Here is a 19,086-nt window from a genome sequence, read left to right on the forward strand (position 1 = left end):
TTCTATGTTTCTATGATTTGTATGTGGCTAAAATAGTTTACATTCTAGTTATGTATATCTTTGACCATTAAATAGTAGAAATTAATGTGCATTGCTACTACTTCATCACTAAAATACAGTTGCTTTTGGTGCTATCTGAGTTAAATTATCAACATTCCATATTCATCTGTCGTAATTTTATATAAGGTTAAAACAATTGTCAATGAACAATTTTAGCAATATTTTGGAGACAAATCAATCCATTTTGAACCTACTTGGTTCGGCTGGGAGTCGGAGGAGGAGGAGCTTGGAGAGAGTCAGGCTGAGTCAGAGGAGGAGGAGCTTGCTGAAATTGAGAAGAAGGTAAGCTATTAAAGTCGGGGGCTTACCGGGGCTTGGGCCGACTTGGTTCGACTGGGAGTCGGAGGAGGAGCTTGGAGAGAGTCGGGCTGTGAGTCAGAGGAGGAGGAGCTTGCTGAAAGTGACAGGGTCAATTGGTCAAGGGGCCAATAAAAGGAGTGAAAGGGGAGGGAGCGGCCAGTGAGGAGTGGCTCAGTGAGTGAGTGGAGCAGTGAAGGAGTGAGACTTCCTGGCTTTGGCTTCTCAGGCTTCAGCGAAAGCAGGCAAGGAGAAAAGGTAAGCTGAGTTATTTGCCTTCGTATTCAGAGTCATGCCAATAGGGTTAGTGCTCTGTACTGGGTGTCAGATGTGGGAACAATGGGTGACCTCCACCCTCCCAAATGGCCACATCTGCACCAGGTGTACCGAGATGCAGTTACTAAGGGAGCGAATTAGGGATATGGAGTTGCAGATTGATGACCTGCGGCTTGTAAGGGAGAGTGAAGAGTTAATCGACTCAACTTTCAGGGTGATAAATACTCCAGAACCCGTGTCAGGTAAGTGGGAAACTGTCAGGGGGGGAAAGAAAAAAGCAAAAAAAACAGAGAGCACACCAGTGACTATCCCACTCAGCAACAGTTATGTTGTGTTGGATTCTGTTGAGGGAGATGACCGGACAGAAGATGGCCACGGGCACCAGGTCAAGGGCAATGAGCCTGGCAGAGTGGTGCAAAAGAAAAGGAAAAGGAGAAATGCAGTAGTTATTGGGGACTCCATTGTCAGGGGTACAGACAGAAGGTTCTGTGACCCAGATAAGTATACCTGCATAGTGTGTTGCCTCCCTGGTGCAAGGGTACAAGATATCACAAATCGGGTCCAAAATATTCTGAGAGGAGAGGGAGAGCAGCCTGATGTCTTGGTACATGTGGGTACAAACGACATTGACAAGAAAAGGGAGGTAATGAAAAGGGATTACAGTGAGCTGGGACAAAAGCTGAAAGACAGGAACGCTAGGGTAGTGATCTCAGGATTACTACCTGTTCCAAATGCAAATGATGAAAAGAATGTAAGGATAAGGAAAATGAACATGTGGCTGAGGGGCTGGTGTACAAGGCAAGGATTTGGCTTTTTGGATCATTGGGATCTCTTTTGGGGAAGGCATGATCTTTACAAGAGGAACGGGTTGCACCTAAATCCAAAAGGTGTCAACATTTTGGCAAGTATGTTTGGTACAGCAGTGGGGCAAGGTTTAAACTAATTTGGCAGGGGTATGGGAACCAGAGTGATAGGAAAAAGGGTAGGGAAGATGAAGTAATGGCCTGGAAAAGTAAAATAGGAAAAATAATGTTGGGAGGAGAAAGTAAAAAAAATCAGATGGTGCAGTGAGTTTTCGGGTCAATGATAGTGTTAAGAAAATTACAAAGAAAAATAGTGGGCAGAAAAATCAAAAGAAAAGGTTACAGAAGTCACTAGATATTAAAAGGACAAAGAGCATAAGGGCACTTTATCTGAATGCCCGCAGTATTAGAAATAAGGTTAGTGAACTTGAGGCGCAAATCGGTACCCATGCCTATGATTTGGTAGCCATCACGGAAACATGGCTACAAGGTGACCCTAAATGGGAATTAAACTTTCAAGGGTATCAGGTGGTGCATAGAGATAGACGGGATGGTAAGGGAGGTGGAGTTGCACTCTTAATCAAAGATGAGCTCCAGGCAGTAGTGAGGGATGATATAAGATCTATAGAGCATAATGTTGAGTCCATTTGGGTAGAGGTAAAGAATAACAAAGGGAAAAAAATTATTGGTGGGTGTTATCTATCGCCCACCAAATAACAATAGTTTAGTGGCACAGGAAATAAATAGAGATAAGTGAGGCATGTAATAATGATACGGCAGTAGTCATGGGGGACTTTAACTTCCACATAGATTGGGAAAATCTACTTGGTCATGGGAGTCTGGAAGAGGACTTCATAGAATGCATCCGCGATAGCTTTCTTGAGCAGCATGTTAAGGAACCCACAAGAGAAAATGTTCTCCTGGATCTAGTGTTGTGCAATGAGATAGGTAGAATAAATGATATAATAGTCAGAGACCATCTGGGAAATAGTGATCATAGTATGAATGAATTTCTCATTCAGATGGAAGGGGAAATAGTTAGATCTAAAACTAATATATTATGCTTAAACAGGGGTGACTACCATAGGATGAGGGAGGAATTGGGCAGAGTGGACTGGGAGCACAGGCTAATTGATGAAACAGTTGAGGAACAGTGAAAGATTTTCAAAGAAATATTTTGTAATGCTCAACAAAAATATATTCTGGTCAGGAAAAAGGACAGCAAGGGAGGAAAAAATCAACCGTGGTTAACAAAGGAAATAAAGGAGAGAATAAAATTGAAGGCACAGGTGTACAAAGCTGCAAAGAGCAGTGGGAAACTGGAAGATTGGGATAACTTTAAGAGACAACAAGGGGTTACAAAGCGGGTAATAAGAAATGGGAAAAAGGATTATGAAAGTAAATTGGCACAAAATATAAAAACAGAAAGCAAAAAATTTTATAAATATATAAAACGGAAGAGGGTGGCCAGAGTTAACATAGGACCCTTGGAGGATGAGAAAGGAAAACTGGTAGGAAAAAATGAGGAAATGGCCGAGGCATTAAACAAATATTTTGTGTCAGTCTTCACGGTGGAAGACACGTCCAGCATGCCCAAGTGCGGAGTTAAGGATGCAAATGTTGGGGAGGGCCTTGATAAAATAGTTGTTTTAAATAGTTGTAATGATGGAGAAACTAATGGGACTAAAGGCAGACAAATCACCTGGTCCTGATGATATGCATCCATGGGTTCTGAAGGAAATGGCAGAAGTTATAGTTGATGCATTGGTGGTCATATACCAAAATTCCTTGGATTCTGGGCAGGTCCCGGCAGACTGGAAGACAGCAAATGTCACGCCACTTTTTAAGAAGGGATGTAGGCAGAAGACTGTAAATTATCAGCCAATTAGTTTGACGTCTGTAGTTGGAAAAATGCTTGAAGCCGTCATTAAAGATGAAATAGTGAAACTTTTTGGAACGTAAGGGTTCAATCAGGCAGACGCAGCATGGTTTTAGAAAGGGAAGATCTTGTTTGACAAACTTGTTAGGATTCTTTGAGGATATAATGGGTGCGTTGGATAGAGGGGAACAGGTTGATGTTGTATATTTGGATTTCCAGAAAGTGTTTGATAAGGTGCCGCGCAAGAGACTTATCAGTAAGTTACAGCAAAGTGGAGTCCAGGGAAGTATATTGGCCTGGATTGAAAATTGGTTATCTGACAGGAGGCAGAGAGTTGGGATAAATGGGAATTTTTCAGGTTGGCAGAGAGTGGTAAGTGGGGTGCCGCAGGGGTCGGTGTTAGGGGTGGGTGTTATCTATCGCCCACCAAATAACAATAGTTTAGTGGCACATCTGCAGATGGATATAGTTAAGCTGGATGAATGGGCAAAGGTCTGGCAGATGGAGTACAATGTTAGTAAGTGTGAGGTTATCCACTTTGGCAAGAAAAATAAAAGAGCTGAATATTATTTAAAGGGTGAAAAACTGCAGCATGCTGTTGTGCAGAGGGACTTGGGAGTGCTTGTGCATGAATCACAAAAAGTTAGGTTGCAGGTGCAGCAGGTTATTAAGAAGGCAAATGGAATGTTGGCCCTCATCGCTAGAGGATTTGAATTCAGGCGTAGGGAGGTAATGTTGCAACTGTACAAGGTACTGGTGAGACCGCACCTGGAGTACTGTATCCAGTTCTGGTCTCCATATTTGAAGAGGGATGTACTGGCTTTGGAGACGGTCCAGAGGAGGTTTACTAGGTTGATCCCTGGGATGAAGGGGTTGACTTATGATGAAAGATTAAGTCGTCTAGGATTGTATTTGCTCGAGTTCAGAAGAATGAGAGGAGATCTTATAGAAACATATAGGATTATGAAGGGTATGGATAGGATAGAAGTAGAAAGGTTTTTTGAGCTGGCCGGGGAAACTAAAACGAGATTCTGGGAAGTAGATTTAGGACAGAGATGAGGAAAAATGGTTTTTCCCAGAGAGTAGTGAATGTTTGGAATTCTCTAACCAGGGAAGTGGTTGAGGCTGCCTCATTAAACATATTTAAAATTCGGTTAGATAAATTTTTACATGATAAAGGGGATATGGGGAGAAGGCAGGTAGGTGGAGTTAGGTCATAAATTAGGTCAGCCATGATCGTATTGAATAGCGGAGCAGGCTCGATGGGCCATTTTTGGCCTTATCCTGTTCCTACTTCCTATGTTCCTATGTTCCTATTTACATTAGCAGATTCAGACCGGGGTGAATGAAGAGTAAGAAGTAGGTTAACTCGCACTCATTTTGCAATTTTAAAGATTTTTTTTATTGGAGAGGAGGGGCTTTCTTGGCTGTTGAAGATTCCCTGCCTTTGGCTGCTGACAATTACCAATAATTAAGCATTTTAAATTGATTATACCAGACTAGTCAGCTTCTCAGAAGCGGGTGAACTCAATTACTTCCACACTGCTTCTGTCAGGGACATCTTACAGAAAAAAAAATTTGGCTCATCCAATCATGACCCACATGCTCCCTGGTAGGATATCTGATGTACCAATCTGCAGAACATTTATAGAAGATGCAAGAGACTTGATACCTATGCTTGCTGATGCCTCAAAATAAGCATTGTAATATCAATGGGCAGTTAATCAGTGGCCATTCAGTACATTCATTATATGTAGACCACACATCAGATTCATGCTGCAGTTGTCAAGTCAAGTCAAGTTTATTATTATCCGATTGCACGAGTACAACCCGACGAAACCACGTTTTCTGGTCCTTGGTGTAAAACATGCAGACACACAACCAGACATAACACTCATACATACAGACAAACAATACATGGGCAGGACAAGTCTTCATCCATATAAATAAATAAATATTGTTTTGTGAATATGAGAGTCCCAGATGGTTAGTATGAGCAGATCCTTTTGTCGTTCAACAATCTTGCTGTCTGTAGGAAGCAGCTGTTTCCCAGCCTGGTGGTGCTGACTCCGATACACTTGCATCTCTTTCCCGACAGGAGCAGCTAAAGATGATGTGTGGAGAGTAGAAGGGGGTCCTCAATGATTTTGCACACCCTCTTCAGACAATGATCCTGGTAGATCACGTCGATGGAGTGGAGGAAAACCATAGTTATCCTCTCTGCCACTCTTACGGTACTGTGGATTGACCTCCAATCCATTTCCCTGCACCAACTGTACTACGCTATGATGCAGTCAAACAGAACACTGGCTATCATGCTCCTATAGAAGGTTGACATGATAGTGGCCTTGTCTATTTCAGTCTTCCCAAGAAGTGCAGTCACTACTGCGTCTTCCTGACGAATAAGATGATGTTGCGTGTCCACCATAGGTCACTAGTTAGGTGGACTACAAGGAACTTGGTGCTCTCTACTCTCCGCATGACAGAGTCATTGATACACCATTGTGCTGATGAGGCCAACTTCTGTTGTGCCATCTGAAAACATGATGATTCTGTTTGAGTCAGTAGTATGAACAGGAGGGAGCTGAGCACACAGCCCTGAGGTGCAACACTGCTCAGCGTGACAGTGCTCGACGTTCTACTATCGACCTGGACAGACTGTAGTCTTTCTGTTAGGAAATTCAGAATCTATTGACAGAGTGGGGTGTTGAGTTCCAGTGAGGTCAGCTTCTCCACCAGCCTCTGGAGAATGATCGTATTAAACACTGAGCTGAAGTTGATGAACAGCACCCTGATCTATGAGGCATTGTTCACCAGGAGGGTCTGGATGGAGTGAAGGGGCTTGGCTATTGAATCATCAGTGAGACAGTTTCTTCTATAGATAAAATAAAATGGGTCTAGTGCATCTTAGAGATGTGCTCTGATGTGTTCTATCACCAGAGGTTCGAAACATTTCAAAATGGTGGAAATCAGTGCCACAGGGCAGTAGTCATTGAGGCCTCTTTGCAACTGGGATAATGGTGACTGTCTTGAAACCTGCAGGGATGATACACTGCTACAGTGAGGTGTTGAAGATATCTGTAAAGATTTCCGTCAATTGATCTGCGCAGTCTGTCAGTACCCATCCAGCTACAGGGTTAGCTTGTATAACATAGTTAATATGTTCCAAAAAAGTTCAGTGTTATGGAAAACTACACTGTTCAAAACATTATTACAATGTATTTTAATGTAATGCAATACAATCCTACTTCAGTCGGAAAGCTTGCAGCTGCATCACTACCAGAACTCAGATTCGCCTGTAATTCAAACATTATGAAGCTTCATGCATTTTCTGAAGTTGTAAAACCAAACACAACTTGATGAAAAAGTATCCCTTTATTTCTGTTTTCTTCGTTTTCTTTTAATATCCAATAAAGGTTTGTTGCTTTAGCCTGTATTTTCATTTGACTTAATGGATTCTTTTCAGTTTACAATCTTCAATCCAGATCATTAAAAGGCATTCCACATTTGCCATTGCAAAACTTCTATGTCTAACAATCACTTTACTCATATAAGATGCTGTTGCCATTTCATGTTCTTTTATTTTATGTTTATTCCTGATTAGAGTTCGAACAGATGATTAATTCATGCCTTTGTCTCTTGTTATTTTAGCAAATGATGCACTCTTTTCGTTGCTCAATAATTTTCAGTTTACTTTCTAATGTTACCATTTACATTTATTATGTGCGTCACCTTTGCCGTATTTCCTTTTTTCTGCCCATATTGTTTGTAAGAGTGCACTTTTATACAACACAATTAAAATATTACAGAGCAGCCACGGCCTTCCTGCTGAGAGTCTCGAGCAATACTAAAATAAGGTAAGCAATAATGAAGTTGAATGAACGCAGCCGAGCGATGAGAATTTTTGCAGACACGTTAAATTATTGCACCACTGTTGTTAATGCAATATTAATAAAATTTAACAATTTTTGGTTATTACTATATTAAAATTATAAACTGTGTAATTTCAAAACCCGCGCTGTTCAAAACCATGTTATAGAAGGTATCTCTGTATTATCTAGCTCAGTGAATTACACAGTTAATTGGGTAAAAACTTTGGCATTGAACTCACGTAGCTTGAGTTTCCAAACCTTACACTGGTTAAAGCTCACTTTTACTTTTTAAAAGACTTCTTCTGTGGCTAGGATTGATTCTAGCAAGTATTCTACAAGTTGAATTTAAACTGAAAAGTTATGTATTATTAGAAATCATTTATAATATCAGAGACAAAATGCAAAAGAATGTGCCTTCTTTTCCAGCTACATGCTTGTTCAGACTTGATCATGTAAAAGAAGAAACTCTCTGAAAGAAAATCACAAATACAAGGTCAGGAATTCTAGTGCACCATTCCAGTAAAGGGGAATCATTAGTTATGATTAAAAAAGACTATCTGCTGCCCTGATCAAGTCTCACACTATGAGCGGGTGCCACACATTATGAGTAGTTCTGGACTGCAGAATTAAAATATGCTATAGCCAATAATAGACAGTTTCAAATAACTTGAGAATCAAAAGCTGAAGCTGGCAGATGTAAGAGTTCAATGTCAGAATAGAGGGACTTTGTGATTTCAGCTTGACAGTTATTTTTAGAGTGTTCAACAAAGATTGTACTGACAATAACCACACCAGAAGTGTGAGTATAAGACAGCTTTAATAAACTAATACGTGCACTAAGAGGCCTTGTCTCTCTGCAAGACGAACCTGGAAGGCTAGACTGTAGCTCTGGACTGCTTTATATATAAGGTCACCGGGGTGACCCCTGGTGACCTAGTGGTGTAATTACCCCCCCTAAAAAATTGTTATTTCCTCCTCCCCCCCCTTCTGTCTTCCTTCCCTTGTTTGTAAGTTCATAAGTCCAAAATTTTCTGTGGCTTCTGATGGCTTCTGGAGTTCCTCGTTAGTGGTATAGGGGTGGAGAGTGCTGTCTGCCTTTTGGCCTTTCTTGCTGGAGGTCTGGGAGTGGGAAGTACTGGCTGGTCATGTGGCTGTGTGGGCTGGGGATCCTCTTGCGTGGGATTAGGTCCTGCCACCAAGTCTAGGGTGGTGATATTTTTTGGGGCGAGCGTACCCAGGGTCCTGATTTCCGGGGTGGATTGTATGGTCCTCTGGGGTGACTCGATGGACGACTGTTCTAGTGACTGCTGTTGCATTCCTTGTTGATCCATAGACATCCGGCCAGCGCGAGATCCCTGGTGGCCACAGAGTCTTCTCTTCCATCTGGGAATGTGACGAAGGCATGCTGAGGGTTCGCGTGCCTCAACTGCACTTGCTCTACCAGCGGGTCCGCTTTGTGGGGTCTGCAGTGCTTCCGGAGGAGAAAGGTCCTGGTGTCATTATCCATTTAGGAAGCACTGTGCCCATCGTGGTTTTCCTTGTGAAAGAAAAGATACGGTCATGTGGCGTCATGTTAGTGGCAGTACACAACAAAGAACGTATAGAGTGTAGGGCTTCTGGCAACACTTCTTACTATCTAGTAACAGGCAGGTCTTTTGCTGTTAAGGTCAAGAGAACCCTTTTCCAGATGATGGCATTTTCCCTTTTCACTTGTCCATTTCACCTGGGATTGTAACTTGTAGTGCGGCTGGTAGCAATTCCTCTCTCATGCAGGTACTGCTGTACTTCTGCGCTCATGAATGCAGCCCCCCCCCTGTCTGTGTGTATGTAGTTTGGGTACCCAAATATGCTGAAGATGGGTTAGGGGCATTTTATAACAGTGGCTGCTGATACATCAGAACATGGGATTGCGAAGGGGAAATGGGAATATTCATCTATTACATTTAGGAAATAGACATTTCTATTATTGGACAGGAGTGGGCCTTTAAAATTGAGGCTGAGGCGCTCGAAAGGTAGCTTTTATCAGGGTGGCTTTGTCTGGCCGGTAAAATTGCAGTTTGCATTCCGCACAGATGGGGCAGCTCTTGTTCACTGACCTCACTTCCGCTACCGAAAATAGGACGTTTTGGGTTTTAATGAAGTGAAATAGTCCAGTGACCCCTGGGTGACCCAGCTCATTGTGAAAGCTCTGCAACTGGGACGTGTGGTTAAAGATGGCACAAGTGCCTCTGGACAGCGTATGCAGGGGCTCGTTGAGTCTCCGAGGGCGGTATAGAATATAGTAGTTAAATGTAGACAGTTCTATCTGCCAGCGCAGGATTTTGTTGTTCTTAATTCTCCCCCTGTTCTGATTATCGAACGTGACAAGGGTGAAGTGTTTGCATGCCAGATAATGTCACCAGTGCCTTACTGCTTCCACAATGGCTAGGGCCTCCTTCTCTACTGCTGAGTTTCTTACCTCTGACCCCTGTAGGGTTTGCGAGAAAAAGGGCACTGGTCGTCCGTCTTGGTTTAGGGTGGCTGCGAGAGCCACATCGGATGCATCCGTTTCTACTTGAAATGGGATCGACTCATCTATGGACCGCATGATAGCTTTAGCAATGTGGTCCCTAATGTCCCTGAATGCTCTGGTAGCTGCTGGGCACAGTGGGAAAACTGATGCTTTTATAAGTGGGCGGGCCCTGTCGGTATAGTTGGGGACCCATTTGGCATATTAACCAAATAGTCCCAAACACCTTTTTAGTGCTTTCAGCGTGTGTGACACTGGGAGGACTAGGAGAGGGTGCATACAGGCAGGGTCTGGGCTGATTTCCCCGTTCTGCACTATGTAGCCTAGGATTGGTAACTTCCTGGCACTAAAGACGCATTTGTCCCTGTTGTATGTTAGGTTCCTTTCCTCGGCTGCCTGGAAGAAGCATTTTAAATTTGTGTCATGATCCTCCTGAGTGTGGCCACAGATTGTCACGTTGTCTAAGTAGGAACACCGCTTTCAGTTGGAACTCATCTACTATCCAGTCCATTTCTCTCTGGAACAGGGACATTCCATTGGTGACACTGAAGGGGAGTCGCAGAAATTGATACAGCCTGCCATTTGCTTCAAATGCCATGTAAATGTGATCGCTGTTTCTAATGGGCAGTTGGTGGTATGCTGCCTTCAGGTCTATGGTGGAGAATACCTTATGCTGTGCAATGTTGTTGACCATGCGTGGCAGGGGGTAGTCATCTAGTTGTGTAAATTTGTTGATTGGCTGTAATCCACTACCATGCACAGTTTTTCTCCCGACTTTACTACGACCACCTGGGCTCTCCAGGGGCTTGTGCTCTGCTCTATGATGCCTGCGGACTTCTGTCCCTCGGGCTGTACTTCCTGATCTTTGTGGCTATTGGTGTGCACTCTGGGGTCAGGTGTGTGAACAGCTGAGGGGGTTCTATGTTCAGGACAGACAGACTGCAGTGTTGTTTCTTCAAAAGGCGTAGTGGGGGGGTGAGGCCCGTTGTGCACTATTGAAAACCCTTCATATTTTGTGCCCTGGATTTCTAGAGTAACCCTGCAAAACTGTTTTACTTCAGCCGCAAGGCTGCTGGCTGCTAACAGGATCTGGTGCTCACTTGGGCCTGTGGGGAAGGCAAGGTGGTTGACTAACCCCTGGTCAATAAAACTTTCAGTGCTTCCACTATCTATTAAGCAATTTACCCTCACATCATTCATTTTGATGCACACAGTGGCATCAGATAAATTGTGTGGACTTGCCTGATTCTTGCACAGGGAAACGAATCTGGCGTGTCTTTCCATCCAATAGTACTCAGCGTCATATTTGTCTCCTGAAGACTGTGTCCTCTGCTCCATAGCATTTGTCCAATATGTCCAGCTGCACATGGCATTCTTCTTCTTCTGTTTGCCTGTGGAGAAAGAAGAGCGTTCCTGACTCTGCATCTGAGAATGGGCTTTGGTTGTGGCCTTTGGGCTTCTGCAGACTTTTGCATAATGCCCACGTTTTCCACATTTGGAACAGACATTTTCTCTGGCAGGGCAGAGGGCTCTGGGGCCCTCAAGGTTTGCTGCTGCTGCTGTGAATTCCTGTGAGGCAGAATACTTTTCTTTTCGTGGGGCTAGAGAGTCCAGCAGTGTGACATTTGTCCCAGCCCCAGGGTCCTGTGAATACTCCTCCAATTCTTTCCTGGTGCTTTCTAAAGCTTCTGCAATAGTCTCTGCCTCATCTAGCCCCACCATTCCTTTCTCATCTCAGTGGATCATATGTCTCATCTCAGTGGATCATATGCCCGCTACAATTCTGTCCCTAATAAAGTCCTCTACATACTCCTGGACTTATACTGCTTTAAAGTTGCAGCCTCTCGTCAGGTCTTTCAGAGGGAGTATTACTCTGGCAGACTCCCCTACTTGTTGTGACCTGGTCATGAGCCTGTACAGGGATTTGAGTTCACTATGCCCCTTATTGTAATGTCTCTGCAAAGTGCTCATTGCTCTTGGTAGGACCTGGCGTCCTGTATAAGGGAGTAAGGGTGGTCTCCCAGCTGTGCTAACAGCAGCATTAATAGCTCTTGATCCGATGCCTCAGCACCCTTCACGTAATTCAGAAAGTATCTCTTCCAAGTGCCGAAATGCGTGCTGGCTCCGGGATTTCTGGGGTCGAGCTCCAGCCTGTCTGGTTGCAGCACATGGCTAAGCCGCAGTCTCTGGTCCCTTAGGTAATGTGGGGGAACCTCGGGGTTCATTCCCAGTCTCCACATGGTCTTTGGGTCTAGGTTTAGCAAGGGCGGACCCTGGGGTACTGGGAGCTGCTGGTAGAACCTCTGTGGGGTTTGTGTTTGCTGGAGGAGTAACCTGGGTGCTTGGGGCTGTTGGCTGAGTCTTTGGCTTTGGGACATTTGCAGTGGGCTCAGGGGAGATCCCAGTGGTAGTGTCAGGTCTCCATGATGTAGGGGAGTGATAGTAGCGGTGTCTGCTTTCCCTGGCTCTGGAGTGGTCGGGAATTCTGCACATACGTGGCAATTGGGAGCCCGACGTGGAGATCCTTCCACCCGTTTTTCTGATCGTACCAGGGTTTAGGGTCAGTGGTACTTGTACCGGCGAACCCAATAGGCAGGCAGGGCTCTTGGCCATTTCTTACCTGCCCTATCGTACTTCTGCAGTCTTCCCCTCATTCCACCACGATTCCAGAACAGTGGTCCCTCGCCATTTCTGTCCTCAGATGCACGTGTGTGCTGATCATCCCCGGATTCCATTCCTCAGGAGGAGTCTCCAGGTGGTCGTGAATGCGCATCGGAGCAGAAGCAGCTTCCATCCTAGTAGCTATAATATTAGTTTATTAAATTGTACTGACAATAACCACACCAGCAGTGGGAGTATAAGACAGCTTTAATAAACTAATATGTACACTAAGAGGTCTTGTCTCTGCAAGACGAACCTGGAAGGCTAGCCTGTAGCTCTGGACTGCTTTATATACAAGGTCACCGGGATGACCCCTGGTGACCTAGTGGTGTAATTACATATCACCACAAAGATCATACAATTGATCCTAAAAGCACCAATTGATGTCTGTATAGGAGTAAATGTGCAGAGAACTCATCAGAACAATGATAGATGTGTTCAAGTAAACTTTGCACATTTTGTCTGTGTTTCATCTTGTATTTGTATGTGTGTGTTCTTAAGACAACACATGGTTGAAGATAAAGGTTCTTTACTTTAAGTTATTGTAAACAGCACCATGAGGCATGCCATGAGGCTGCAAGTCTCCATTACAGATCTGCATACTGTGTGTCAGCCCCCTGCTGGCAGACAACTCTAATCAAACAGTAAGGCATTTCGCTAATGCAAACCTGATCACTTATCATTGCAGTCAGGTTCAATTTCCTGCAATTTTATCTAGAGTGATTGTCAGCATAAATTAATTTAAGTCACTGTTCTACATAATTTGCATGTGAAAATGTGCAAAAATGTATGTAATTTCTTAGATTGTTTTTGTTATTGGTGCAGCTTTTTTAAATACATTGTTTAATACATTGATTATAATGTTCCATTATATTTTCATCAGGTCCACCTCCTTATAAATGATAGCAGGAACGATGTATACTTGTGATGAACTGATTTTACTTCACTTTAAATAAGTCAACACTTGTCTCAAAAATATGTAGTTTTTGAATGAAGTATTAACATTTGAATAAAGTATGATGAAGCTGTCAGATTCACTCAAAACCAAATCCCTCCATAGGTAGGATCCCAGACAGACTTGGTTAAGGTTAAAGAAAATTAAGATAAGACTAAATCCTGTTCCTGTTGAATCAGATGAATACAACACTTTCAGAATATTAAACTTTGATTTGTATCTCACACTGAAGGTTGCTAGTAGGATCTCCATGGAATGGGTTTCCAAAGAATCGTATGGGAGATGTCTACAAATGTCCCATCAATGGGAACAATGCAAGATGTGACAAACTTAACTTGGGAGGTAAGTTTGATTGCATAAGACATGGTTAATGCATTCATTTTGCATAGTGATGAAACTAAATAAGATACTCTATTCTTTCTTCTCAATACCTGGCTCTTTTCTTCATTAAATGATATCTGTGCACATCTGTTGTTTGGTGCCTCTTCTTATCTTCCCATTGACCTTCGCTCAGGTTTCTCAACCTACACTCAGCCTGGCATGATATACTAGCGCACATGCAATCAGTATTTTCCACATGTATACAAATCTGCTAAATATATCATCTGACAAAATTTCAATGATTGTGTGATTTGAAACTGACCAAAGGGGTAAAACCAATCGTTGGTAATAGTAGCGTCCATGGGCAGAGTTAATGTTTCAGGTCTGTCCACAGTCAGAACTAAGAGGAAACAAGTTAGTTTTTTACTAGCAGTGAAGGTGGGGGAGGTAAAATAGAACAAAGGGATATCTCTGAAAGGGTGTGTTCAAGTGAATTAATGTGGCAGTTGGAATCAGATTATACTTTGTCATCTGTATTGTGTTGCTATTAACAGGACTATGGAACGTGCTAAGCAGGCTAGATATAATGTGGAGAGAAATAGATGACAAAACCATAGAAGGGCAATTGGCAGAAATAGGTAGCTCTAAAACAGAGGAAAAAAAAGAGAAAATTACTTAATATTTGGTGCTGAATCCTTAGACTTCAAGTACTGCACATAAGACCAAGGAATTCAGCGATCTACTGAATCCCCCAATTCCCTGAGTTTATCTTCTGGTATCTGGAATTGTGGAAGCAGCCAGATACTGTGATTTTACTTAATTATGATTAAAAAAAAGTTCCAGACCTATTGGAACTTAGGTTTGAAGGAATTGCTTCATTCTCTCAACCTTAAGAGATTTATTGCAGTTAACTGTTGTCTCTAAATAAACATCAAATAGCCCACATCATATACTTAAATGGTCTTGGAGCTGGGAAGACAATCAAGAGTCTATTTCTATGGCAAAAAAAATTTGTCTTTTAACCATAACCATATAACCATTTACGGAGCGGAAACAGGCCATGTTGGCCTTTCGAGTCCGCACCGGTTCACTGATTTTGTGCGCCCTCTTCAGGCATTGGTGATTTTAAGTGTAGTGCATCTTTGAGAATTTTAACATTTGTTGGAAAGTATTGGGAAGATAATGCTATCCACAATAGTTCACTGAATTGACAGGTGATTTCATTATTTCCTAGGGATTAATTTGACGAGAGGGCAGCATAATACTGATTCAGTCTGCGCTGTATAATATTTCATTGTTATTCTTCCTGACCTAATCGACCAATGCTGTGCTAACTGATAGCATTTCATAGGATGTCATCTTGGATTTGAGCTGAATTGCTAGTTGCCACAGCCATTAGGTTACAAAACTGGCAAAAGAAAATAATTTGCTCTTTGAAGGGACAGCAATTATTAATGAGAACAGTAAATGTGATTTAATTGAGCCACATCAATACTGACTGGGTAGACTTAGCTGTCCCATCAAAGAAGAATTCTTTTCTTTCGCTAATTTCAATTGTGTAGCTGTGTAGTTATTGCATTAGAGCACTGGCAAGTTCAGAGTGTAATCAGTAAATCAGAGTGTTTGTCATTAAACAGAAAAATAACAATGAAAGCCACAGAATGATCAAGTAAGGTGGCTGTTTCACTAGTCAGGAAAGGGTGCCAGCATCCTACCAACTTGACTGGTGTGTGACTTTGGTCTGCTTGAATCCCTTTGAGACACAATAAATGTTGTTTAAATCACACAGTTGAATAAATGTAAATGCCATGTTGCTGTTCATGATCATTTGTTCTTGAGTAAGACATGACATCTAGTCTTTGGTATTGTGATGTGCACAAAAGAGAGTGATTAGACCAACTTGGACTCAAAAGTACGTTTTGCACCATAAAAGTGAAGGGACATTACAGCATCAGTGTTTCTTGATTTTCTTTTCCTTTTTACTTCAGTTTTTACTTGTTCAAATTAATAATTTTTTTGTGCAAAGATACCAAAAAGGTTGTGATGCTAACTTGAATAGTTTTGATTAAAGATGTTTAACTGTTGCAGTGTCAGATATTGTGATCATACCAACTACAAACCATGTGGTAAAGACAAGATTTTATTCCCTTGTGTATCAATGTATTACCTTTATTTCCATCTTCTGGATGCAACCATTGCTGATGCTCTCACAACACTCTGGAGACCTAAAGCCCCATACTGATTCCAAACTGGCCTCTTTCACTGCATTTCTTTTCTACTCCTTCTCCTGAATAATGGATGAACATTAGGATGATTTTCTGCAACCACCTCAGTTTCTAAATAATCTAGAAGGAAATGTTTCATTGTTTCACGTACCTTTGATAATGCAATTTAATTTGTTAAACTGATTAACTACTATTCTATTGAGTAGCATTTAAGCCACTAAGATAGAGTTTTGTTGAACCACACATTGAAATGTTCCTATATTAGTGAACTGAACTGCATAAATTTGATACTGAAATATTTTGTTTCAGCTGTTGTTTTGCTGATCTTTCAGATGAAATGACTTTCCCAAATGTGACAGAGGTCAAGCAGAACATGAGTGCTGGTGCCACACTTGTCAGGAATAATAAAAATGGTGGATTTTTGGTAATTACTAATTTTAAAACTAAAGAGCTATAAAGTATGCTCATTTTATTGCCATTTCTGAAGATTATGAATATGACTGAATTTTCATACCAAGTCAAAGCTATCTTTCAGAACTTGACCAATTAACCCAATTAACGAAAATGGTTTTTAACCAGGAGTGGTTCCACAATATTTAAAGTTGCTGCACTTAATTGGTGTTAAGAATCTTAGCAGTATCATGGAATTGTTTAAATTCATTGCATGCTCTGTTCTATAAGATCATTGCTGTGGTTGCTGGGTTGTACCCTTCCTCTAATCCAGCCTAATTTCTAAAAGAAGAGAATACTACGTTTTACTTGAAATAAAACAGATGAGCGGAACTGTTCTTTCTTTTTCAATAATTTTCTTAACATTGAAATTTCACATCCAAAAATACAGTGTACCAAAGATATATGTTAAAAGTTTTTTTTTTCAAATTACACTTAAAGCCTACCATTTCATCAAGGTAATCCACATTTTAATTAAACAGATTATATTGTATTAATATTTTATTTATAAAAAAGGAAAATCTAAGCCCACTACCAAGAAAGAAGCTGCTTAGCCAAACAAAAGACAGAATTCTTATCAGAGAGATAAATTATCTCATTAGTCAACAGTTCTACCTTCGTGACAAATCAAAGTTTATAAAAGTAATTCAAAAAGTGTCCGCAATGATTGAAAATTTGAATTCAAATCTGAAATTGAGCATCTACTCTAAATTTAAACATGACATGGCATCACATAGCCATTGAGTCTGATGAGACTGGGTAACGTCCCTCCATCTGCGCAACACCGCCCACCTAGGCATAAGAGAAATTAAAGCTAATACATGCAGGGCAGATACCATTAAGGTTATGTCATTCTCTCCAACAACACCAAATAAAGCAGTTAAGGGATTAGGATTAAAATTAACTTTAAAAATGCAGAGAAAGTTTGGAATACTTTGTTCCAATATTTCTCAAGACTCTGGCATGCCCAAAACCTATGAATTAATGAGGCATCTCCATTGTTGCATCTATCACAACAAGGAGATACATCCAGATAAAAATGAGATAGTTTGACTTTGGACACGTGAGCCCTATGGACTAGGAGAGAGGGGCGGCCAAATAAAGAAGAAATATTAGCCAATTTAAAAATTACTTTCCAAGTTTCTTAAGAAATTAAAAGCTGTAGGTCCTGTTCCCAGGCTTTTGCAATTTTATCTAAGGGAACAACCTCCCTTATTCCCAAGAGGATGAATGGAACTCTTGAACTAAATGTTGAGGTGTGTTTTCTGCTTCCTGTGCAATAACCTTTGAAGAAACAATGGGAATTTGCTATGTTTATTGTTAGCTCTCTCCTTGATTAGACCATAACAATTCTGTAAAGAATTCCTCTATACATTATAGACCTAATCTTGCAGAGAGTAGTGGGTGCCTTGAATGCCTTGATAGGAGTGGTTGTGAAGGATTGTACCATAGATAGGCATATGAATGTAAGAAAAATTGAGAATTATGGGCTGGGAGATTGTGAGATTGATGCTGGAATAGGTTTATATAGTTCAAAACAACATTGTGGGCTGTTGGGTTTGTACATTATTGTTCTTTTAAATTAAATTTAGACATAAAGCATGGTAATATGAACATGTGCCACTCAGTTACACCCAATTAACCTACAACTCCCATATGTCTTTGATCTGTTTTATATTTATCCATTGCACAGAACATCTGATGCCTTTTCTCATACAGCAGAAAGAATTTTAAGAAAAAAATACACCAAGAGCAATGGATATCATTTGGTCGGCCTTGCCCAGTTTCAAATGAAAGTCAAACAATTTAATTTCTTGTGAAACAATATTATAGGCTCTCTCTTCATGCTGTTGTCTGGACTTCTGTTTCACTTGGTCACTCTTGCTGTTGGCTTATCTAAAGGGGTAATATTTCCAAAGGAGCCATTCCAATTATCCTGCCCCTGAGTCTGACAAAATTCAAAAAGAAAAAAAAGGATAAAGACATACTTCAGTTAAGTATGATCTATTTTGTCATCTACTTAGTTGTTTTTTCTTTTGTTCATTCATCCGAATATTTCTCCTCTTGTCTTGCTGAAAGACAATACATTTGAACTGTGACGCTGTGACACAGCTAGTAGAGGGGGCTCAGTGATCCAAATTCAATCCTAATCTGTAGCACTCGCCACATGGAATTGGAGCATTCTTCCCATCACCAGTAAATTCCTTGGATGTTCCTGTTTTCTCCTGAAAATGTGTGGGATTTAGGTTAATTAGCCACTTTAATCTGCCATTAGTTGCAGGTGAGTGGTGGAATCTGGTGCGAGATGTAGATGTTAGAAATATGAAGGGAATAAAAAGGGTTGGGATCAGATAAATGCAAGAATGGGCAGGTGATGATCAACACATGCTTGATGGACTAAAGGGCCTATTTCTGTATAGTATCTCTATATGATGATGACATAGAATTTTCATCATTATATATTCTTTAAGAATTTTAAAACCACATCAATGTATAAATATTCAATAAAACTACAAAAACTATACATCCCTCCCTCTGTTGTTTGGGTTCTTATGGGTCCCACAGGTTAAGAACCAGACAAAAGTCGATGTACAAAGCACATGTTTATTTCGGGGATGCAAACAGGATAACAGGGTCAATGTGCTAGGCAAACCTTTACACACATACACAATCTTTTCTTTGGCTTGGCTTCGCAGATGAAGATTTATGGAAGGGTAAATGTCCACCGTCAGCTGCAGGCTCGTTTGTGGCTGACAAGTCTGATGCGGGACAGGCAGA

General features: G+C 41.4%; 1 protein-coding gene across 9 annotated transcripts in view; it reads left to right on the plus strand.

The window, feature by feature from the left end:
* LOC138757275 (integrin alpha-2-like) overlaps nt 1–19,086 on the plus strand; it is a 214,641-nt gene that overhangs the window by 104,256 nt on the left and 91,299 nt on the right. For 8 of the 9 annotated variants that reach the window (XM_069924332.1, XM_069924323.1, XM_069924324.1 and 5 more), the window contains 2 exons: nt 13,545–13,654; nt 16,191–16,282. In XM_069924332.1, the coding sequence (XP_069780433.1) occupies nt 13,545–13,654; nt 16,191–16,282 (202 nt within the window). Of the gene's footprint in view, nt 1–7,613; nt 7,681–13,544; nt 13,655–16,190; nt 16,283–19,086 lie in introns of all 9 variants that reach the window. The other variant, XM_069924331.1, reaches the window with a different exon arrangement.

The sequence above is a fragment of the Narcine bancroftii genome, chromosome 3, assembly GCF_036971445.1.
Source record: "Narcine bancroftii isolate sNarBan1 chromosome 3, sNarBan1.hap1, whole genome shotgun sequence".
NCBI classification, from domain to species: domain Eukaryota; kingdom Metazoa; phylum Chordata; class Chondrichthyes; order Torpediniformes; family Narcinidae; genus Narcine; species Narcine bancroftii.